We start from the raw sequence: 24,534 nt of genomic DNA, 5'->3' as shown, positions 1-24,534 counted from the left end.
TCACATTAAGCATTTATTTGAAAACTTGATAAGTGACCACAATGTTTGGAGCTACTTTGTCTTGAGTTAAGCTCAAGGACTGGAAACAGGGTTGAGGATAGTTCTCTCTCCCACTTCCCATGCCAGCCTAAGTCAAGACCAAATCAAAAGAATGAAAGATAACAACTGTTGGCCAGAGAGTAATCTAGGAATAGGTGCTAAGGCATTATCATATTTTTTTCATCCACTTATGACCATGAGGGAAACAAACAGAGCGAGAGGTGATTCCTGCTATAAGTTGGGTAACTATATGCTCTTTGTCTACCTAAATCATATTGAGACCCTATTCAAGACTTGAAATCATCAATCTCGCCACTAATTTTGTGGGTGTGTTAAATGAATTTTAGTGGAAATATCATAGCTATCTTACATTCAACATGCCCATAACTGGATGTTTCATAAGCCACAATAGTAACATTCTACCAGTCTAAGAGCCTGAATATTAAAATGATTATATAGCTTCTATTGAAACCTTGGTCTCCTATTTCATCCCGTGGCTACAGATTTAGTTATAATACATGACATGTCTTCAGCAGTAAGTATTCTTAATAATAATAATAATCAGTGTCATACTAGGATGAAACACGCCACATCACAAGGGGAACGTCACTTAACCTAAAACACCTTGACAGCTCAAATAGGGTGTGTGCACCTTTACAAATGTGTGATCATTCGTGGACATCTTTCAAAAAATCACTTTCATGGAAATTATACATTATAATCTGATTACAGCTGGATTTGACTTTTCTTTGACAACACTATCATTTTGTTACAATAAAAGGCCATAAACATTAAAATTTCTCATTCATAACATTAAAAAAATTAAGATTTTATTCCTCTCACAGTATCGGTCCTGACTAGATCCTTTGACAACCGATATGTCACTAGCTGCTGCTGCTACTTCACTGTCCTTTCAATGAGTTTTCTAATCTTTCTCTAAGACAGTGTTCTCCAGTTGAGACAAAATGTAAGGTGGACTATATATATGTAAGGGAAAAGCCATCAATTAATGTGACTGAAGAACTTATCAATGATGAACATGAAAATATATGAGACCTCTCAATAAAATCCTTGATGGAAATGTCGGAGGGCTGGAGGAAAAGGTAATGGTCTTGCCGATGAGGGTGGAGTAGTGTTGGTGATGGCAGTTTTAATGGTAGGCAGGAAGGCAGGTGGACAGATAAGGAGGACTGAGAGGATTTAAAAGTTTTCTCCTCTTCCCATAAGAATTCCTTCTCAAAGTCCTCCTTAGTATTCTTCATACACATCTTCCTTTACTTCCCCATCCTCTACTTGCGTCCTTCTGATGATCCTGAGAGTGAAGACATTATATTTAAGTAAATTTGAACCTGGACTTGCAAAGAACACAGAACGAAACTTACAATATATAATGTGCATGCTTGTGACAATTATCTCCATAACAATCAGGATCTCATGATAACATTGGCACATTGAAGACAATACCTTAAACATATTCTTATACAAAAATAGTAAATTTCACCATGGTCATTATTTATTAATTTAAACAATAAGTGGTATGAAATCTTCCTCTTCTAAACTCTAATATTGTGTTCTGTATAATCTTGGGAGAGCTTACTTACTCTACTGCAGAATCTAGACAATCTAAAAGTCTGAAATTGTACAATGAAGCCTGAGAGAAAGAGTCTACTTTTAATCTAACTATGGTATTCAGTTACATTTCTATATTATAGGTAATGAAATTCTCAAATCATGCTTTTCAATTTGTCTCCTGCCAGAGCTGGGGATAAAATATTTGCCTTTTTAATTCACCCATCTAATCATGCTAACCTGGTCATAATGTTTTAATTTAAGAGTTGTAACTCCTTCAAACTATCCTGCTGCCAGACCATATCAGAAGATAAATATATGTAAGTCTATTTAAATTCTGGTATAAAAGTATTGTACTCTTCATTCATTACTCTAAGTTTCCATCCATCTGTTACATTCTGATTTCTACAAATGATGTGTAAAAGGCCAACTCCATTATAATTTTTTGAAGTTGGAACTTTCCATAAAATGAATAACAACTTTTAATTTCACTGTGCAGCATAATTCAGGTATGGACACCTATTTAAAATAGAAACGTCCCTCAAATCTTTCTGTAAGTTAGTGCAATGGCAGCAGAGAGACACCTCAGTCATTCATCTTGAGGCTTAAAGTAATTAACACGATGGGTAAAGTTGCAGGTCAAAATTTTCTTTCAACGACTTTATATATACACTGTATATATATATATGGTGTTGTGAGTAGCAAAATTTCCAGTTGGGGAAGTGAAATTGGTTAACTGTAATGCCAGCCACATTTTTTCCTAATACTGTATACCATATTTTTCAATTACTTTCTGAACACATAGTTACACGTGTTTGTTTTGGTTTAAAATTTCTGGGGGCGTTAATATGTGGTTTTTATATCAGAACTGAAACCTGTGGTGGGTTAAGTACTGTACTTAGAAAAGTTCTCTTCCTATGGAGTTGTCCTTTAAGCTTACAATCACTCAAACTCAGATCATAGTTCAATCACAAGGAAGGACATCTCTGGATGTCCATACAGGAGGTTCAATGTATTGTGCACCTCCCTTAGTCTATGACAATAAAAAAGAAAAAAAACTTCAAGTTTTATATTTGTTACACCTTTGAATGTTTGGTCAATACTTTATGCATCACATAGAGCCTTTAGGTTTTCCACCTCACTGCCCCTCAGCACAGGAGACAAAAGTATTTGGAATTTTTGTAACTCACAGTAAAGGAATTTGATTTTGGTGTAACAAAGATTTGGCCAAAAGTTATTAGTGGAGAGAAATTTAACTCTCAAGGTATGTCCCTTGAGAGCTGCAAAAAGGTTAATTTTTTTTTAAAAACCTGAAGGATAGCACTCGCCTCCTGACCCAATGGTCGCCAGTTTGAGTTCTGTGGCTGTCAACTTGGGCTGCCCCCAGTTGACTTAGCTGCAGAATAGTTACCTAACTTTATGGCTGGGGACATGAAAGGCAGTAAAACAGTAGTGGCCATGCTGTCTCCTTATATACTGAAGGTTTAATCTTTAGTGTACAAGTACTGTACCCACACTGCCCCTGTCAACACTAGGATACCCACTTTTCACACTAATAATTCTTTCACACGAAATTATTAGAGGAACTTCTGCCATTCATACATTCTAAGTTAAGCTTCTTCAGATAATCAAATATGTTCAACTGTTCTGTGTCAGGTCAGTGCCAATTACTTCTTAAAAAAAAAACAAAAAAAAACATGATGGATGGATTGATTTACATTAGGACAGCTTACAGCAGAAAAATTTAGTCTAGGGTTACTGAGAAAAGTGCTGTCACTCTGTACAGTACTTTTTGTTTTATGTCCCTTAACAATAAATATCAATACTATTCTCAATTTCTAGACATCACCATTCATGCAATCTGAATCTAATTTGATGTCTAGAATGGTGATAACCTTCAGTATGTCCAGAACTTGTTCATTGTCATAAGAATATTTTTATTGAGAACTCCAATAACTTTCAATGGATGACAATCAACCTTCAAGCAAAATATATTAAAAAAAATGAAAACTAAACTTAGCCTACAGTGGCAGTGGGCCAAAATGTGTCACAAACTTGCTTGTATCTAAGGTGCTCATGCAGCTAAAATACACAGGTTAATGAAATACCACAAATGGGCACGACACTCTGGTTGTATAGATACCACACAAAAGTGAATATTTTTTAAAGATCGAGAGACAAGTCAAATAATACAATAAAAAAAAAACTTAGTTGACTGCATGAGGCCAGAATGAATAGTTTTAACGGGAAGTAATTTTCAATGGTGGAAGTGAATAAGGAACAAGACAATACAAAGAGAAGAAATATTAGAGGAGACAAAAGTAAATGGAGACAAGAACTTTCTAAAAGGAATACAAAAAATCACTATTAACAGGAGAAAACTTGGTATAGATAGAAAACTGTAAAAATGATGGTTTGATCCTGAAGACCCACATTACCACTGAGCAAATGAGGACTGATTTGTATTTAAAACCAGTGAGCCTAAACTATGGTAGCTTTAAGTGTGAGAGGTCGAACCTGACATCATCAAAAATGGAAACTAATGAGCCACAAGTTACATAGCTCCATCAGGTACCACCAAGTTAAAGATATTATGGCATATACAGTAATACCTGCAGAATGATGTAAAGCTGGATGGAAATTTCCTCTTACACTATACTGTACATCACCAAGAACTGTGTACAGTAATCGAGTCCAAAACTCAGTGCTAACATGAGACCAGGTGCTTAGTTTCTTTACACAGAGAAAAGTAGTTATTAGAGGAGTATAGTCCTAACTCAGTGTTAATTGGTGCTGTAAACCAACTACATTATCACTGGGTCAGTCAAGTGAGGAACAGACAATACAATAAGTCATGTCTTATGACTCGTTAGATCCCGGACTTGGTGGCAGCGTACAGTTGGCTGATTTCTAGAGTACTGTATGTCTAAGCCACCTTAGTTTAGGGTTCTCTGGGTTCAGAGCTACAGGCTTGGGTGAGCTTTATACACAAGTCATTCCAAATGGCATTAAATATTCATGTGAATATTCATAAAATATGTAACAACTGGTTATGAAATGTAATCAATCTATCTTATGTTTGTCCTTTAAGTCTCAATTAAAATTTCATCAATATAATTTCATTATAATTATTTTTTTTGCATGCCTTTCACGTAACAGTAACAACAACTATGCGCTGCCCAGCCTTTATAAGGTATAATCAGTATGGTTCTCCCAATTTGCATAAAGAAATTTTGTGATTTCTTCAACATCTGCCTTGCATTCATTTGATTCCTCCCATGTGAAGTTATATAACCTAAGTTGATCACATATTTTCTGTATACACATGACAATTAATGTACATACCATTTGAAGGTAAAATCAGTCAGGAGCTTCACTTAGTATATACTGTACAGTACTGTATAATCTACAGTTACCATCTTTAAATGAAAAGTTAAAAGTCAAATGATTTCTTTACAAGTCGGTTCCATAACCTTTGAAGTGTTTGAGATAAATTAATGGAAATTCACACATTGGTGTACGTGAAACAGGTCCATACTTCTTGGGTCAAAGTCACCAATACAGTACAGGTCAAATGTCCAATCCTGGTTTTTACTTAATGGTTATCATGACAAAGGTTATTGTCTTGAAGCATCTTGTCAGTGTCTCTCCATCTATCCATTATTTGTTTTCTTAATTCCTCCTAAAAAATGAAAATTGATCCTAAGAATCCATATACTTTCTGAATCCTAATCCTAGTTGTTCATATATTTTCCTCTTGAAGGTGATGTCCATTACAGACTCCTTTAAATTTGGAGATGGCGAGTGTGAATAAGGAACATCTTCCCACACAAGAACGGTTAACTTAGAATATAGCATTTATACTGTATGTGAGAGCCACCTAACCAAGTCACAGCATATGACATCTTACATTTGATCAGTACTGTACCTACATTATACTGAGGCCTGTCATATAGTGGACACCACAGATACTCTTTATACCATAGTGATCCCTAGTACATGAAGAAAAACTACCTCAGTAACAAAGATAAATATTTTAATCTTACTCAATGAAACTAAATACTAAAAAGACTCTTAATCTTTAACAATAAACTTAGTACTGTACTGTACTAGCCTAATCTTCCCGAGTGCATAAGTGCATAATACAGGTAGCAGTGGATGGGACTTTACCTGGTGGTATGGGTTGTGGTGGTGGTAGTTAGAGGGTCAGGATCATACCTGGTGATATGAGTAGCAATAATGGGGTCACTACCATCACTGGTATAACTTTCCATCACACTGCTCATCTCTTCGACGTCTAAACCTACAGAAGGGAGATTACATAGGATGACTACAGGGGTAAGGTATTCAGACAGGACAGTGCAGGGGTATGGAGGGAGACATTCACTTTGTAGCGTAAAATACAGATGCAGGTTGGTCAAGTAAAGGGGGGCAAGGGTTAGCAAGACCAAGTTAATAACAGTTTGGTGAGTCTTCCATGTGTTGAGATGTAAAAGACCTGATGTTGGAGATGGTTCACTTGTTAAGATAAGAGTAATGTCATTTAAACCCTATGACTGTACTGTAGGTGATGGAAGGATTCTGTATGCATTTAGCGAGTAGCACAGTGTTTATTTACAGTGCTCAAGTATTTTAAAATAATACTTGCGTGTTCAGATATCAAATGTGAGCTAACATTTGAAAAAGGCCATTTTGTCAGACTAGCAAAAATGGAAAAAAATATGGATATTTTAAATGCAAGGCAATGAACATTGAAGGCATGTCTTCTTGCAGCAAAGGTTAAGAGGGTAATTTAAAAACCTCATTATTTGCTACTAATATAATGGCAAGATGCATGCAGTGTGGGAAGACAAATTCTTACAGTAGAATCTCTTAGATCAGGTTCCTTGAAAATTCAAATTAAATGCCATGTTTTCTTACCAATTAATTCATCAGCTGTACAGCATTAGCTATACAGTACTGACCACAATACAATACAGTATTCTCAAACCTTGCCAATGGGAGATGTAACCTTCCCAAAATCATGTAAATTTCAAAGATATGGGAATTCAATTTTATGTCATGTGTATATTTGAAAAAATTAAGTTTTTAATGCTTATGTTACTTAATAAATTAACCGATATACTGTACAGTATATATACTTTTGAAGTTTTAAGACAGAACCATGTCCATGAATGGGGTACGGTAGTTATGTTTGCTGATGGTGATGCTTCAGCTACCATATCAACAACTGTGAAGCACAAGACAATTTTAAATACTTGATCTGGTAATCATGTCTCTGAGAGGCTTAGGAATACACATTTTCCTGCAAACTAAAAATTATGTTATAAAAATTAGACTAAGTTGTGTACATCTGTCAACTTGATAATTTCATGTTTTTATTTTTATTTTTTGCAAGATTTCTACTGTAACAAGACAATACAGTACAGTACAATAGCTACTGGTGTGTTGTGCTCCTCAGCAGTTAAAGTGTTGAGTGGTGCGCAGTGATATAACAATAGCGTGTGACTAAAATGTTTAAATACAAACACTAAAATGTGAAAAATAAATAAAGAAATAAATAAAAACTTGTGGCTGAAGAGTTCATGATGCATATGTAGAAATATGTGAAGGTGGAGACAAAATGGAGTGCAGACCACACAAAATGCTATGGCGTAAATTACTATAAACATAAAATTCTGAGAGAACACAGATAAAGTTGGTAAAGTATCCTTGTGGAGTGGCAGGTGTCTCCCGGTAAAGCTCCTAACAGGGCATTACCCGTGGAAACAGGTGAACGAGGCTCATGGGGGTTAAGGAGCTACAGACTGCACTTCACAAATGAGGGACATTCACTTTCTCACTGTAAACTACTTTCAAAGAACACTTGTATCATTGTCTGTAACATTAATACTTCACATGAGTGATAAACTTATGAATAGTACAAAGTGTACTAAAACAAATGTAACCAAAAGTACTGGATACAAAGTGTACAGACACTTGTATCCTGTTTACTTATCTGAATACCAGCACCCAAATTATCAGTACAAAGTAAGTCACTAAAACATAAAAGGTAACACAAACATAATAACATTAACAACATCTCATTGCCCTAACTCCCAGCATGCACTTAAGTCCAACTATTGTTTACAAAAAATTACTGTCAATGGAACTAGTAAAAAGGTGATTAAAAAAGAAACATGCCATTATCTATCGTTGAATCTCGCACTATTAAAAAAAAATACAGTACAGGTAAAAATATTCATAAAGTACTGTATATAGTTATGCAATCTAAACGGAACCATACGACACCATGATTAGTAAAAGTAAAACCAAAAACAAAACAAAAAAACGCGGGCACCATCTAACGTTGTCTCTCACATTCTGCACTTTTATGGAACCCGAAATTTTATGAGACTGTTCTTAAAATTCACAACACATTATCAATTGGTGTGTGCAGAATTATCTTGGTACTGTATGTCACAAATGTTTCTGTGCCCGCGTTCAGTACTGTTAAGGAGTAATGGAGGAGAAATGTAACCATTAACATGTTCTTTAAGGCATGTGGTTCATGCATGTCTCTTCATAATAAAAGTTAAATCAATACTTTATATTGGTAACATTCCTCCTCTGGAGCTGCCCTGTGAGTGGGTTACCCACCACCATATTAGTGGCCCACTTTCTGCAGGTAGGGAACTCCATGACTACATTGGTTTTATCACAACAAAGGCACCAGGAGAACAGTAGTTAACCGCCACCATGTTATACAAGAGGTGGGTCCCTCTAGCTTGTGAGTCACAGCTAGTAGCAGCCTTGTCACATGACTGACAGGCTCACCCACCCTGGTTTTTTACACAACAGGGAAAGTTCCCCTCCTGGTGCCACTCATGCAAAGGGTAAGAACACCATTTCCATAACTTCCAAATGAGTAGTAGTAGTAATACAAAACAACACCAAAGATGTGAAATGGAGACAACCAGGGCACGAGCAGAAATGCAAAAGCACACAAAGATTTATAACCTGGCGCCTGCTGCGCCCCCGCTCCACTGTCCGGCTGCACAACGTCTGGTGAGCGAGGCAGAGAGAGAGACTCGTTAGTCAAGCGCTGGACCGCATCGCCAACTCAACAGTGTAGCAAATTACCGACTTCTCATACAGTAAGGGACACTCTCAATAGCAATATATACACAATGATGCAAGGGAAATAAATTATGATATACTTAAGCCCCACTGATCTACAAGAGAAGATCATATACGTACATCTTCAATATGCTTGCAGATGAAAGGAAATCAAATAAATGAAGGTTCTAGATGATAAAATACTGCAGTTGATAAACATAAAACTAATAATTACAGATGGTAACAAAATGAGTACTAAGGACTGATGGTTGGCGTGACGTCATGCGGACACAGCATGCTGAAAGAGAACTAAGGCTGGAGGAGTGCAGAGTGCGGAGACACACCCAGCGGGCGGTGCAACACAGTGACGCTTGGGACGCTGTACCTGATACTGTGTTGGGCTCCAGGGAGGGGGGGACGGGCTCACGGGGGCCGCGCGACCCAGGGGGCGGACCAGGAGGGGGGGGCCGGGAGGCCAGAGGAGGACTGGTCACAGGTCTAGGTATACGGGAGAAGGGACTGCTTGAGGAGGAGGAGGAAGAGGAGACTGGGCCAGGCTGTACTATAGGCTCTCCTGTGTCAAGATCAACTTCTATTGTTTGACTGGTAACAACAGTCCGCCGAATAACTCTCGTCACATTACCGTGCTCATCACGTGTTTCTGTTTCTGTTTCTTCAGTGCTAGGTTCAGAGAGAGAGAATCCATGTTCTTCAGTTCGGCTGGGATCTGCTACAACACGTGTTTGAGTCACACGGCGTATGTGGACATTGCCTTGGTCATCTACAACCTCATCTTGAGAGGAATGTTGACCTGCATTAAAATCCTGTATGTAATCTTCAAGCTTACTTTGAGCATCAGGACCTGTAAAAGTAACATGGTGAGCCTCTGGTGGCAATCTAACAACACGTGTAATAGAATGAGAGAAGCCCGGCTCACTGGTTCCTGCCACCATTTCAGCTGCTGAGCCACTACTGGCATGCATGTACTTAACATAGTGTTCTTCACCTTCCCTGGGTAATTCTCCTTCAGGAAGGTACATGGAAGAAGTCATCACATCTGGAAATTCATCTGTTGAGGCAAGTAGTGTGTTAGAGCAACCACTGGTAAATGAACCCGACATAATAGAGTCAGTGTCATACTGGTAGAAGGCATGTGTAGCCTGGGATGATGATGGTTCTAGGGAATCTGTACTGCACTCCATTAAACCATCTTTTGGGAGTGGTCTCACTTGCTCGCTCCCTGAGCTGATGTCGGCATCACGACCACTAGAATCGTCTCTGCCTAAACTATCCACGCTAGTTGTCATTAAGTCGCGTCGACATGGATCAATTGAATCGGTGGAAGCAGACATGGGATCTTGGCGCTTCCGGCGGCCCTCTAGAGAATCAGTACTTGCAGTCATGGGATCTTGTCGGCTAGTTAAATCAATGCTATCTACACTTGTTGCCATTGGGTCTGAAGAACGTGTTTGTACCTTTTCTAAAGAATCTTGACTCGTTTCACGAGGCACCTTGTTCTTTTTGGCTAACGCTTCAATACTATCGGTACTCGCTGTCATAACATCTAGTTTGGCTGATAAAGCAATGGCTGCATCAGGATTATCCATATCAAGTTCTGGTAACTGAGCCTCTTCTAGGGAATCGGCATCTCCATCTTCGCGTCCTACACTTGGAGTACGGTCAGCTTGACTGCTGCCCGTGCCATCATCTCCTGAACCATCAACGCTAACAATATCTTGTAGTTGTACCCCAGCATATCCAGGCTTGTTTTTGTCAAATTTCTCTACATTACTCTGTGCTAGACGAATAATTTCGTCAATCTCAAACATTCTCTGATCAAATTCTTCTCCTTCAACAGACCCTCTTCCTGCTTCAGACAAAGTTTCACAACTCTCAGATTCTGAAACTTGGCTTTCATGTCCCTCCTCAATTTCAGATAACATGGCCTCCTCCTCTTGTGCCTTTTTCTCAATCTGTTCGACCACTATACACTCCTTCTCTAAACGCTCAAACTCTTGAAGAGAAGCAAATGACCCAACTGAGATGTCATCACCCTGTCCACTCTTACTTTCTGGTTTTTTGCCATTAAGCGATTCCTGTGAACCGGAACTAGACCTTCTTGCCACAGCTTCTACGGCAACTTCCCTTTCAAGATTTTCAAATTCCTGAAGAGAACTCATAGATATATCATCGTGTTCTCCACTACGAGTAAAAAATTTTCTACCAGCTAAAACATCGTACTCTGGGGTTGAGGATAATGAGGAAGTTTTAGTAATGTGCGAAAGATCTCTACGTTCTGCATCTTCCCGTTCTTCTTCAATATCCTCAAGTGGCCCTGAATAAACATGCTCTAGGAAACCACCCTGGGGATAATCAAAATTCGCTGCATCACTTTCTTCAAACTGCAACTCTAACCATCGTCTCTGTTCCTCAATAGTTGGGTCAGCTCCTACTGTGGAAACTTCTTCTGGATCGTGTGTTTGAGAATCAATACTACCCTGCCTCTTAGTTTCTACTTTAACAGCTTTTAACTGACTAGGAATGGCAATGGGTGAAGTATTAATTCTCTGGTCCTCCTCAACTTCTTCCTCCTCCTCTTCCCTAATTTGTGACATTTCTAACATACGTTCTTCATGCATACAAAGAGTCCTTTCATATTCAGAAAAATCATCAATGTCACCGGCTTCTATCATTTCAAAAGACTCGAACGGTAGTCCTCGAGCCACATCATCAAGACAATACTCTCTGCCTTGTTCAGAATCAGTTGAGGAAGACTTTCGTGAGGGACCAGTGGACGCAGACTCTTGAGACCCAGGAGTTGCAGGAACTTCCTGAGCACTTGCTTCTGCTAATGCTCGGCACTCAGGAAAATCTTCCTCTCGTTCCAAGTCTGGGTAGCAATACTGACTTGGCATGGGCAGTGTATGTTCTGTGACGGTTATATCTGGAACATCTACACTCATACCAGGGATTAATGAACGAGCACCTTCTTCTCTCTCTTCATAAGTAGTAGAAAATACAGCACTAAATCTCTTGTCTACTTCAGTAAATTCCTCAGGTTCATCTGGAGACTGGATGATCATTTGTGTGGGACGGGATGAGGGAACATACCCAGGCTCTGGTGTCCTGGGTCTCTCTAAAGGTTCATCAATGACTAGCATGCTACTCATTTCTGCCTCTGGTTGTTCTTCCAGAGAGTACTGAAGCTCTGCTTCAGCCATCTCTGAGTATTCACTTTCTCGCATCATCTGACCATACTCTTGGTCAGCTTCTGTTTCATAGCATTCTTCCACAATAGTAACTTTCTGTGGGCCCTCTGAAGGGCCAGCTACAGCTCCTGCTACCTCCTGCGCTGGAGGCATTGTAGGGGCTATACCTGGCCGCGCACCTCGTACTTCCTCATCGTCGTACTCAGGCACATAATCTACTTCAGTGGGTCCATTAGCGTGAAAAAACTGCTCGCTCTCGGTTAAATCTACCTGTGAGCGTGTCTCAGAGGTCACTTGTGTACACATGGAGGCTGTGCTTTGATCCGGAGTAGAAGAAGGAACAGCTGTTGCTGTGATTGTAACAGAATGTAATGCCATATCACCATCTCCTGTCTCTGTGGTTAAGACTCCACTGTCGGTACGAGAAATCTGACGTTCAGATTCCTGACCTTCAATTGATGAAACCATATGTTCGGAAACACTAGACGTGGTCATGATAGAATCAGTGGTAGTGGAACCTTGCATACTTTTATCTTGTTCTATTACAGTGGCCATGGACACCTCTGATAATGTGCTTTCCTCTAAACTAGAAGCTATGCTCTCAACGACGGTGGGTTTTTTATCGTCGGTGAGGGACTTGGGTTCAGGATGAAAGGTCATTTCTATCGATCTCTTCATCCTGGATGTAACGTGAGTTTCTCTTTCTTCATCTTTAGCTTCCTGGTCAAACTCACCATCGTCTGACTCCAAATCAAATGGACACGGCATATCCTCAGATTTTGGTGTTTCAGACTGAATAGTTAACTGTGGGATAATGGTGTGATGAGATTGTTGGGCAGTGTGTGAGAGGTCTTCTTCCATCAACTCCTGTTCCAAGAGGTCCATATCTTTTTCAAGTTCCACTGCAGAAGGTACAAGAGTTTCTGAAGCTTCACTAAGCTCCACACTAGCAAGGTTTCCTGAGCTCTCCGAATCAATAGATTTCATAGAGTCTCTCGAGCTCATGGAACTTGCAGCTGTGCGGTAATCTCGTGATGAATTTGAATAGCTCGAGTACTGAGATGTATCCTGGGAAGTAAGAGCAGTGTCATACTCTGATGTGCCTGTGCGTTCTGACATCAGCGCTTCAACATCTGACGAACATGGTCGACTTCCCGCTCGGCTGTCTGAGGTCCCTTCAGCAGCTGTAAAATAGTGACTTTCCCCAGAACTCGAGTAAGCGTCGAAATCTGTTCCTGATCGACGATTAAACTCCTCAACATGACTTTTTTTCCTCATCACGACCACTTCATGAACAGTAACAGACCTTTCCTCTTCTGTCTTTTCTCTTTCCACTTCTCTGGACTCCCTTATAACAGAGGTAGCAGCTTCTGGTCTCATCTTAGCCTCGACAAAAGACCGAACGCTTTCAACAGTGCTCGATTCTTCCATACTTTCTGTCATACTAGACTCCATGTGGACTTCTTTATGGGACTCGCTGCTCTTCTGATGCATCATTTTCGCGACTTGAGGTTCACTATCTTTGGTATCTACATCAAATACGTCTTGCTGGTCTGAAGTCATTTCCTCCTTAAACATTTTTTTCTTGTCTTCGTAATCTCTTCGAAATTCTCGTCTCAGTTCTTCGTCGTCCATCCAGGAACCCTTTCTGGAGCCCGGTTTAGACCCCGATTTTGGACTGGGTGTTCGGCTTTGTTCCTGGATTCCAGTTGCCTGCCTGAGCTCAGTGGCTAATGATGCCTGCTTTACTGCCTCAGACTCCTTAGCCTTCTCAGTTACTTCTTTCACCAGTTGGCGTGCAGTCTCCTTAACTTCACTCTGACTCAACTTTATCAACTCTTTTGTATCAGAAAAATCAATGTCTCTTTTAACTTCTACTTTTGCAGTACTAACAACTGTCTCAGGTACCTCTCTGATGGTTTCTATTGATCTTTCTGTTTTATTGATATCTGCAGTTTTGAGAGCGTCTAATGTTTTTGATATCATTTGATTTGCTTGATCATATTCACTGGATATAATATCATCTACGGTCTCGTGGATGATAATGGAACTCTCGCTCTCATCTGCTTCTGAGGGTTCTCGAGGAAACCGCTGAATGTCTTCTTCTTCAGTCATCTGGCGTAAGCGTTCCATCTGGTGTTCAATTGGTGACAGTTCTGCACCACTTGAGCGGAGATCTTCGTCTGTTATTTCCATGCTTTGTTGGTACTCGCGACCCACCATTTTTTTTTGTAATATCTCTGTTTTTCTGGCAGTTACAGACTCAATAAGCTTAAGTTGTTTTTCATCCAAGTCATCTCCTAATTGCTCTTGAATGTATTTTCCAATCTTTGTGGTAGTTTCTTCTGTAAATGCAGATTCAGGTACTGGCTTAGGCAATGGGGCTTGTGCACCTTCATCTTGTAACGCAGCTGAAAAATCTTTCACAGTCTGTGAAGGAGTGACAAGAGGTGAGCGTTTCACAGCTTCTGCTTTCACTTCTTCTACAATTTCAATAGCAAGTTTTCTAGCTTCCTCTTCACTTAATTTTGCTTTTGTTGATGCAGTGGATGGCTTGGCAGGAGTCTTCTCCATTTTTTTATGACCATCTACCGAAATGTCTTTTACATGATGAGATTCAACAGGCTGTTGAAGGGGAATATCTTGCACCGTCTCCGACATTATTGTCTCTGACCTTTCCTGTGAAACTTCCCAAACAATATCTTCCACAGTTTCTTTTGGCACCAAAATAGGGCTCGTCAAAGGTTGAGCAACAACCTGTGCTTGCAAAGAAACAGGAGCTTTAGTATCCTTGGGTGTCAGTACTTTGCGCTCTGGACTTTGGTCTTCAGCAGAAGAAGACAACTCTTGAGAGAAAATGTCAGACTTCATACGCTGTTCAAAAAAAGCTTCTGATTTCTCTTTTGCAGTTTTGGTACTATAAATATGCTTCTCCTCTGGCAAACTTTCTGTTGGTTCTTCTGCTACTTGTTCTGCAAATATTTTGGTTTTAGTTTTAGAGAGATCACCTAAGTCATCATGTTCCTTTGAGTCCAGTTGTGTGGTAAAGGTTGTGATAGAAGTGGTCTTGACGGTAGAGCCATCAGACATTGCAGTTTCTTGGGTCTTTGTTTCCTTGATGACTCGCTGCTCTTGGCCCCCATCTCTTGTGGTGGTTGTTTCTCTTACGACTGTCTCGTGAGTGTCCCCGACCTGTCGAGATTCCTCAGTTATATTGATGGTCGTCTTATCGCGGGTGATTATGTCGTCTGGCTCTTCTTCCTCCGAGGTCTCTTCAGTCCTGGTCATGTCCTCCTCTGTTATTTCATCGCGGGAGATGTCTTGGTCCTCGGTAGATATTGTCTGAACTATTTCCTTCGCCTCCGATGAGCTTTCCGTCTTTTCCTCGGACTTCGATATAGTTTTTGAAAAAGTTCCACTTTGACTGTCTTTCCTTTCATGAATTACCTTTTCTGCTTTCTCTGTGCTTTCCTTTTCCTTTTTTTCTGTAGAAGCATCTGTTTGTGTAATAGATTTCTTACCTGAAGCGCTTACTTCTGACATCACTGTTTTCTCTTTAGTTTCCATTTTCTCGTGATGCAGTTTGGATGACTCTACAATTTCAGAATGATCTTCCCTGCTGCTAGTTTTATCTGTCTTAGACTTGGTTTCTGTCTTCTTTCTGTCAGTTTGAGACATGTCATCTTTTTTAGTTTCCAATTTTTCCTTTATTGTTTCTTTATCTTTTTCCATAGTCTCTTTCACTTGATGTTCACTTTCTTCTCGTTTCTTTAGCACACTGGACGCAGATTCTTCAGTTATCACGACCGTTTCGTCGTATTCCTTTGATGATCGTTTCCATGATTGACTTTCTTCAAATTCCATTGACTGTCTTTTAATCTCTTTTTCAAAAAGTGCCCTTTTGGACGACACATCTTTAAGTGCAATATCTTCTGGGGATGGCAGGTCTTCCACCGAGTCCTCAGGGCGAAGAACCTCAAATGGGCTGATGGCTCTTTCTTTACCCACCTCTTTGGGCACGTCAATTTTCTCTGTCCCCGCAAATCCTGCATTTTCGTAAAAAGCCGGGTCATCTCTCTGACGAATATATTCTGCCTCCGAGTCAGAGCTCTCTGTTGCACTCACCTTTTTTGTCTGTATAATTTTTTGCTCTACAATAGTACCATCAGTTCCTGTTGTGTCTGTGTCACTTTCAGCTTCACTCTTAATTAACTGACTAGTTTTAGATTCAGATGAATGAGCTGTAACACTCTCCCAAAACTGTTTTCTTTCAGAATAGGGTTTAATATTTTCAGTTATGCCAGCACTTTCCTCACTTATTGGTGGCTTTTCCTCTTTTCTTGGTTCAGGTTTAGGTTCTGTGGGAATAGCCCCGGTAAATATATTACTGGCTTGTGAGAAAGTGCGTTCATGTCTTCTAGTCGGTCTGCTTGGAGCAGGACTTTCATCAAGGGAGCGCTGACCTTTCTCTAATGTCATTGGTGCTGTGCTCGGGACTTTTTGCTGGGAAGAGGTGGAGGATGAGGACTGGATGCTCTGGGAAGGATGAGGACTGGGTGAGGGTGAAATGTGCGAATGTCCGCCTGTCGTCTCTGCAGATGGCTTCACCCTGCCCCCATACTCTTTATGTTCTGTAAACACCACTCCCACATCTAGAACAAGAGTTAGTAGCACACTATTAGTAAACGTCACACACACACTTGTTATGGCACAGGTCTCACTCATGCCACATGCTGTCAGGTGAACCTGACTCCACACATTTCAAGTGTGATGGGAACTTATGATCTTCAAGGGAACCCACCAGTCTTACCACACTCACTCTCCGTACACTCAGCGTGCATATTATACAAGGTCTACACAACCAAAATACCTACTACTTACCAACTGTCCTACATTTGTTTGTGCCTGGCTACTGTGACCTACACTGAACATGAAAAATGTTCATAGATGAGGAAATGGTGTTGACTGTACCCCAAAACTCTGCCTGGCATACTCTGATGATAAAGTTCATCACTGAATAACAGGCCGTCTGACCAATGCCAGGTCACTAACAAATGCCACGTTAATCCAAAAGACAAGAAGAAATTTATTATTTTTTTTTTTTTTACAAAATCAGCAGGAGGACTTATTAATGCCCCCATCTCATGATTTCATTACATATTGTGACACACAAACGGTGACGTGAGCAAATGACGTCCCTGGACCCAACACAAGCTACTACACAACAAAATACATGCCGTCACTGTTATCTGAAAGAAATCAATGTATGTTAATTTTCATACAACCTGAAGTGGCAAAACATAACAAAGCCATGAACTTTTTAAATTACTATGACAAATCAAGACACACTGAAAACTGTTAGTGTCGTAACTCAAGCAATCTAATTATTGCTGATGGTTAGTTGTTCAACACAATACAAAGGCTGCAGCTACATCACCAAAATACCTGCTGTGCCAAACTCTTCTGAGCTGGAATGCAAAATGCCCTCATAATCAGAGGACAAACCTTGTACAGGGGACTCAGTGCCTGAAGAGGCAGGAGAAGCCATTATATTGAGGGTGGTGGATTGCAACTGTCCCTCCTGCACAGCTTCATGCACTGCCTCTTCTAGGATTGCTGCTGACAAGAGGTCAGCCTCATGAACAATTCTATCATCAGCCTTTTGGGCCTTCATGTACAGGTTTTCAAAACTGGAGCACATGTCAGGAGGGAGTTGTGTCTTAGTAGTAAAGGGATCTCCAAGAGAATTGGCTAGTTGTAATGTAGGTGGAGCATCCTCACTTTCTGCAGCTTTGAGGTCTGCTCCATCATATAAATTCTCATAACTTGATGAAGATTTGACAAGTTTACGATGATTTCGCCTTGCATCACGATCCATCTCCTCTGCCTCATTATCCTCAAACTCATTACTTTCAGCCAGACTCTCTGGTGATGTTAGGTCTCTCAAATCTGTCACATCCATCTGCAAGTGACCCTGGCGTCCCATTTCCTCAAGTACTTCCTGCTGTTGCCGGAAATACTGCTGTGCCTCTGGGGAGGAACTTACAACCTCTGGCTGCAACAAGCACAGAGGAAAGGTGGTGGGACGTGGCCCACTCCTGCTCGACTCACGACGAACTACAACACTGTCAACTTCATCATGAGTTGGTTTACTGCTGTTTTCATTGCCATGGGTAATAAAAGTGCTTACTGAGCTGTCAGGTTCACAAGTCTTGTCACACTTATTAAACTTAATGAGCTCATCATCGCTTTTATCACTCATGGTTGATAAGGAACCAAAAGACTTTTCATATTCAGAATCTGTCCTCACCTCAGAGACAAGACCAACTGTTTCACCTGTTTTCACACATTCATCATGAACCTTAGAGTCCCCATCAGTCTGTTGTGTTTCATCACAAACCACTTCATCTGTCACTGACTGGACAGCCTGTTGGCTAGATGTACCACCCTCAGCTGTGAAATAACAATACCCAAACCGGTTCAGCTTAATAATTACATACACTATCAATCACATATGTTTGTATAGTTGAAACAGCTTTTGTAAGCACTTATATGTACAAATAGATCTATTTCTAAAATTATAGTTGGGTAAGGATGATACTGTCAGTATGATGGATGATGGCCTATATAAGAAGAACCACAAGCGAGTTCCATACCTGGTTCCCGTTGTGTGGCCTGTAAAGCATCAGGAGGTTTGGAGGGGTAAACATTAGAAGAGACAGGAGAAGATAGAACATCAGAAGGAGCAGCAGTGCTGGTGACTTTTGGTGAAATTTCAACAACCAGATCAGTTTTTGGAGACAAGCTAAGATCTGCAGCAAGTCGGTCAAAATCATCCTCAAGGCTGTCACGATTTAGTTCCTCTGAGTCTAAAAGATCTGAAAAGCTTTGATCACGAAGGTTTGTGTCAGAAGGGCTACCATCATAGGCTGAACCAGTTTCAACTACAGTAGAATCAGTTCTTTTCGCTGTTATTTTTTCGTCTCTGCTCCGAAAGTCAGCGTACTCTGGGTCAGACAAGCGGAGTGTTTGCATCATTTCTGCTACTGTTTCAGATATGGAACTGATACTAGAAAGAATGTCCTGGGCCATATTATTAAACTCTGGGTTATTTTCAATTTTACTATCTCCTACGGCTTCTCTAATATCCTCCATTGTATTTAGTATCATTTCAACTTCTGATCTAGCTGCAATTGGGTCTATTTGAGACTTTACCTGCTCCTGTAGTCTGTTTACCTTATTCTGAATTTCTTTGATTTCTTCTGCCAAATAAGCAATGCTATCATCCTTAGTTTCAAAATGAAGTGATTCCTTAAGGTCTGATTTTCCATCAGTACCATCTTTGTCATCACCAAATTCCAGGTTAGAGGCAGAGGCATCCCGTTCTGTGTGCGAGTCTCTCATCTCCATAGGTGTTGTAATATCAGTATCCTCTGTAGCCTCTACGGAAAATATTCTTTCACTGAGTTCTGGCCCTAACACTGGAGAAGCTGGGAAGAGGTCATCATCCAGGTCAGGAGCCTCGTCTTCAGTTCTAGTGTCGAGTATATCTTGTTCAAAACGCACACTGTCAGGGGAAATCTCGGTACTCGTACGATCAATTTCAGCGTGGTCTTCGCTAGAGTTTTCTGTGGGCGAGATCGGCCCTAGAGACATAAAAGCACTGCTGGTGTTGAAGGTCACACTTGCAGCAGCTATTTCATCAGTTCCAGTTATTGGAGCAACACTTTCGGATTGCAAGGAAGCAAATGAAGGAGACGCTACAAGTTGGCTGGTAGTAGCTTCAGCACCATTAACATAGCCCTTCTCTAGGAAAAGGTGATCTGATAATTTAGTTGCAGATGATGGTGATGTGTCAAAGCCCTGAAGTTCAAAAGAATGAGAATCATGCAGATGAGAAGGTTCCAGGTTTAAGTAGGTTTGAGAAGGCTGCTGGGTAAGGTCTTGGAAGGTTTGAGCTTGGGGCTGGATGTTGGATGGGTGGGGCAGGTCCGTACAAAGAGAGGCAGTTGACAGTGGAGGGGCAGCAGGGGGGAGGGTAGAGGAGGAAAAGGAGGTTGGGGCAACACCCTCGCTGGTGTCCACTTCAGGGAGCATGGAGAGTTTAGCCTGCACCACAGTTTCAGTATACATGCTGTCTACACTTTTCCCCTCCCAGTCCATGCCTTGTGCTTCAGGACAACCACCATGAAGGCCACCGTCTGAAACACATGAGGGAAGAAGGTCTGTAATGCCTGAAGATTAAAGCATCATCAACAGGTGCAAGCCTTTCACTTTTGCCATAGCCTCCGTTTCATTATATCAGAGCTAGGCTAATGGTGTGTAGCAATGCCATCCAAATTATTTATTTGGTTAGTCTGTCAAATACATTCCTCAGAGTTTTAGTTGGATTAAGTATGTAAGTCACACATAAAAAGATTGCTAAGAAGCAGCACAAGTACTAGAGCAGCAAGCTAAAAGCCTGCCTTACCTCGCACTTGGGCCATGAGATCAAACTCGTCCTGTGTAGGCTCAGTGTATGATGAATCTGTGGATGATTGTTGTGGCCGAACAAACCTGGGGCTGGGAGAATGGACATCTGGGGATGCTCTTTGCAGAGTGTACACTCGGTCACCCATGGATGTTAATTGGCCACATTCAAGAGTGGGGGACTGCACAACTCCGCCAAAGCCGGACAGATTTTTATCTTCACATTCCACAAACTCACGAATACTTCTGATTTCAATAGATTCTTTGCCTACTTCAGTGGTTTTGACTAGAAGTTTAATTTCTGCCTTAATTGCTCTTGGTTCATCTGTGTCCTCAGCCTGGATCTCCTCATCCTCCCAACGTGGAGAATCTCGCATTAGCATTAGCTGTTCTTCCCCTTCATCACTGGATAAGTGACTCCCCTCTAAACCCTCAGCGACTGCTGTAATACTCTCCAAAGTAGATGCCATAGTTGATGCAACATCTGCAACACGTTTTGTTAGCTCACCTAAGTGTTGTCCCGTGTCTGTAGCTTTACCTGCTGCACTTGCAGTTACATTAGCTGAGGAAACTACTGGAGTTTTAACAGGTATAATGGGTTTTTCAGCAGTTACATAAGATTTAGTTAATTTTTGTATCTTCAATGATTTATCAACATTTTGAGCATCACCATCTGATTTAAGAGATTTTGCCTCAGCTTGCATTTCGGCTAGAGCTTGGGCAAATACCATCTCCTCAACTTCGGCCTCCTGGGCAACCATCATACTTTCCAGTACTGCCAGATCTGCTTCAGTTAGATTACTCTTGCCGTGAGCTAGGGGGAGAGACAACCAAGTGTGTGAGCAGCTGGAGCATCCAATAGCAGCAATTATGCCACATTTGTTAAGGCACACTGGGATGTGTTGAGGGTGAGTAGGATTTCGTATTAGTAGTGGGTAAGCGAAGGTATGGCTTGACGCTCTTGTGTCCGCCTGCCGTACCATGCCGCGGCGTCATGCCAGAGCAACTGAGTCATAACAATAACCAAAAATAAGAAAATATTTTAAGTTTCCAGCAGTCGTAACATATCCAACCAAAAGTAATCCAAACAAATGACAGGCAGTCAGTTGTGAGAGTAAAAAACAGCACCTCACTACTGGAGTGACTGTGACAGACATCCACTGGGGTGGGGAGAATAGCCTAAGTGACTGTGGGATCTTGATAAAGGTTGAGGACATAGATACAGGACACAGAGTGAGAGAATGGATAGGATAAGACCTCAAGGTGACAGACAGCTTGAGACAGAAAAAAGGTGAATGAGGGCCATGCATGAGAGCAAGATGTCTAGATACCTGAGCCTGCCTTGGTGCCTGAAGGAGGTTGGCCGGAGGAGGCTAGAAGGAAAATAGGACCATTGTTAGAGTCCTGCAGAATGTCTACCATATACAGCCAGCCTACTGCCCTTTCTTCTTGCCAAGGGAAAGAAGATGACAATTACCAATGGGTTTCTTCTCGCCGTATGAAGAGCACAAAGGAGGGGGAAATTTTCAAGACATAGATGTTATCAGTGGCATTCAGGAACTCCCTTGTGGATCTTCCGCACAATGAACAAGTGGTTAAAACTACTCTCTAATTCTATATAAAAAAAAGGGGATTACAAAACAGTGGTCACATATAATGAGTCCATTTACATACGTACTATGAAATGCACATACTGTATCCTACTGTGAATGATATAAAACAATGAAAACTTTCTAGGTGAAAATACCTGTATGATGAAAAAAATTCACAAAAAACAACCAACTTAATTTAAATTTTAATACATAAACAGCAACACCTCGTTTATTTCTATTATACAAAATGTCTTAATAAACCTGTACAAAAATAAATAATAAAAAAAAAAGATAAAGAAAGAAAAGAGCTATTAGTCCAACAACAATAAAGTCTTGGCCAGAAAACATTTTACTTTGAACAAATACAATACTTGTTCTTCAGTAAATGTTACTGAGAGATTCAAATATGACTGATAGGTGATGATAATGGTGGCATCATATTTGACAAAAGAACCAAGGGTGTTAAGAACAAGGCAACAGTGATCCTGCACAATCGAGATACTACAAGATGGTGTAACGATCATATACAAGAATGTGATACTGTAACAGGTCCTGGCAGGCTTAAAGGTCAACTCCAGTACTTTTTTTTTAACCTTACATTTGATAATTTCAATATAAATGCATTCAATTTAAGAGTAAATCTAAGGAACACTTTTGGTGCCCTCCCCTCCCCTCTCTCCCTCTCCCATTGAGTAACCACATGGTAATACTGTACTCTCAACCTTCTGCGGTGAGTACGACATCACAGGAGAAGATCCTCATTAATTCACACTTATTCTTATATTAAAGTTGCTTCATAATAGTTACAGGTCAAATTTTGTTTTTCAACACCTTCATACAATACATTACAGATCTATATGGAGGTTAAGACATTACATAGAGTATTACAATTTTATAATAATAAGATCAAGAATTTAACACAGTACAGTACAGTACTGTATTAACCTTCAGTATTCTCTGCTCTCCACAGCTTGAAGGTAACAAACCACACCAACCTCCACAATCCTCAAGCCTGACTCACCCAGGCTACCATGAATTCTCTTATTCTAAACTTAGGTTTATACAAAAAATAGTGAATTACTTACTAAAGTATAATGTTATGTAGTAACATTATCTAACAGCAGTAAGGGGGACAGCAGAGACCCTGATCCCCCAGTGAGCAGCAAGTATTACAAGAGCTGCCTGGCTTAAGGGCATAAGCTAGAAAAATTAAATTTTGAAAACGTGGTCACGTCGTCTATGATCCTTTAGGAAAATTAACAACATCGAGCTTGAAACTGATGGTATAACTTAGAAAAGTCATTTTCTGGAGTTGTTCTTTAAATGTTTGGAAATAGGGGGAACAAATCACTTATGGGAGTGATCTTGTTGGTGTTGCTTTGGTTAGCAATATGCTGTGTTGTCCTGGTAAAGTACAGTTCATACCAGTAGAAAAGAGGTCAGAGTCAAAAGTTTGGTGTATATAAAGTAATCATGATGGTGAATAATGGTGAAATTTGTTAAATGTAGCTAGTGGTATTTAAGGCAGCTGCAGAGATGATGATAATAGCAGTAGTGGTGGCAATAATGGTGCAGTAGTGGTGGCAGTAGAAGGATCAGTGGGAATGGTTGAAGAGGTGCTGGTGATGATGCTGTTGGTGGTGGTGGTGATGCTATTGTTGGTGGTGGTGCTGTTGTTGGGGGTGGTGCTGCTGTTGCTGGTGTTGGTTATACTATACTATAGTTGTAATGTACAGTACTGATAGTGCTGCTGCTGTTGGTGTTATCATTACCTTTTTTGTCATCAATGGTGAGGTTATGTTACTGATTACAGGAGGTGGCACTGCTGATGTTCTTGTCATTATTGGTGCTGATGTTGTAAACAATTTACAGTACACCTCTGGGTGCTGGGTTTGAACAGAGGCCACCATGGAGAGCAGTCAGACATGTAGTCCACTGGACCATGATAGGCTTTAAAAGCTGCCCCACCTTAACTACGAACTTGAAGTTCAAGGTTCTCTGCCCAACACCGTGGGCCTCAGAGGGTTGGGGTAGCCCGCCCATACCCGGGTCCCAAACAGCTTTTAATCACTCACAACCCAATGATGTTGTTGATATACCAGAACCTGTAAGCTAATATACAAAAGTAAATCAATGTAAACACTTTACATCTCTAAGGTGTAAATTATTTACATTGATTTACTTGTATATATTACAGGTTCTGATATAGAGTATAAGGTGGTGGTGGTGTTTTCATCCCTCCAGCTGAAGAGGATATACCACAATGTTTGGTATGTGTCTCTGTACTAAAATATTGGCATAATCAACACTAACACCAGTTTATAATGGAGTTTCATAAAGTCTGGTTCAAGTGATGAAAGTGTATGAACAAAGATAGTCTCTCTCTCCAGAGGGGCCATGTGTGCATCCTTCCCACATACTGTACTGGGCGTCCACTGTTTATAAATGAACTCCTTCCCTAAGTGGATTGGTTTATAATCTTATAACTTATTAGAGACACAGTGAAGATGTGTTTGTGGTGATTGGAGGTTATTTGGTAATTTTCTAATTGGCAAAAT

The 24,534-nt window shown here is 40.5% G+C and overlaps 1 protein-coding gene across 32 annotated transcripts in view; it reads right to left on the bottom strand.

Annotated features, from left to right (window-relative positions):
- The window catches only part of LOC121880005 (ankyrin-2-like), a 200,630-nt gene continuing 176,096 nt past the window's right edge, over nucleotides 1-24,534 (bottom strand). For 26 of the 32 annotated variants that reach the window (XM_042386902.1, XM_042386901.1, XM_042386908.1 and 23 more), the window contains 5 exons: nucleotides 21,716-21,757; nucleotides 18,572-20,116; nucleotides 9,092-16,567; nucleotides 5,779-5,911; nucleotides 1-1,351 (listed from right to left, as the gene is read on the bottom strand). In XM_042386902.1, the coding sequence (XP_042242836.1) occupies nucleotides 1,288-1,351; nucleotides 5,779-5,911; nucleotides 9,092-16,567; nucleotides 18,572-20,116; nucleotides 21,716-21,757 (9,260 nt within the window). In that variant the 3' untranslated portion in view covers nucleotides 1-1,287. The remainder of the gene's footprint in view (nucleotides 1,352-5,778; nucleotides 5,912-9,091; nucleotides 16,568-18,571; nucleotides 20,117-21,715; nucleotides 21,758-24,534) is intronic. The other 6 variants (XM_042386912.1, XM_042386928.1, XM_042386924.1 and 3 more) reach the window with 3 other exon arrangements.

Source organism: Homarus americanus, unplaced genomic scaffold (genome assembly GCF_018991925.1).
Source record: "Homarus americanus isolate GMGI-L3 unplaced genomic scaffold, GMGI_Hamer_2.0 scaffold30108, whole genome shotgun sequence".
Lineage (NCBI taxonomy): Eukaryota > Metazoa > Arthropoda > Malacostraca > Decapoda > Nephropidae > Homarus > Homarus americanus.
Note: the sequence above shows the minus strand (reverse complement) of the source record. Positions and strands in the feature narration are given on the sequence as shown.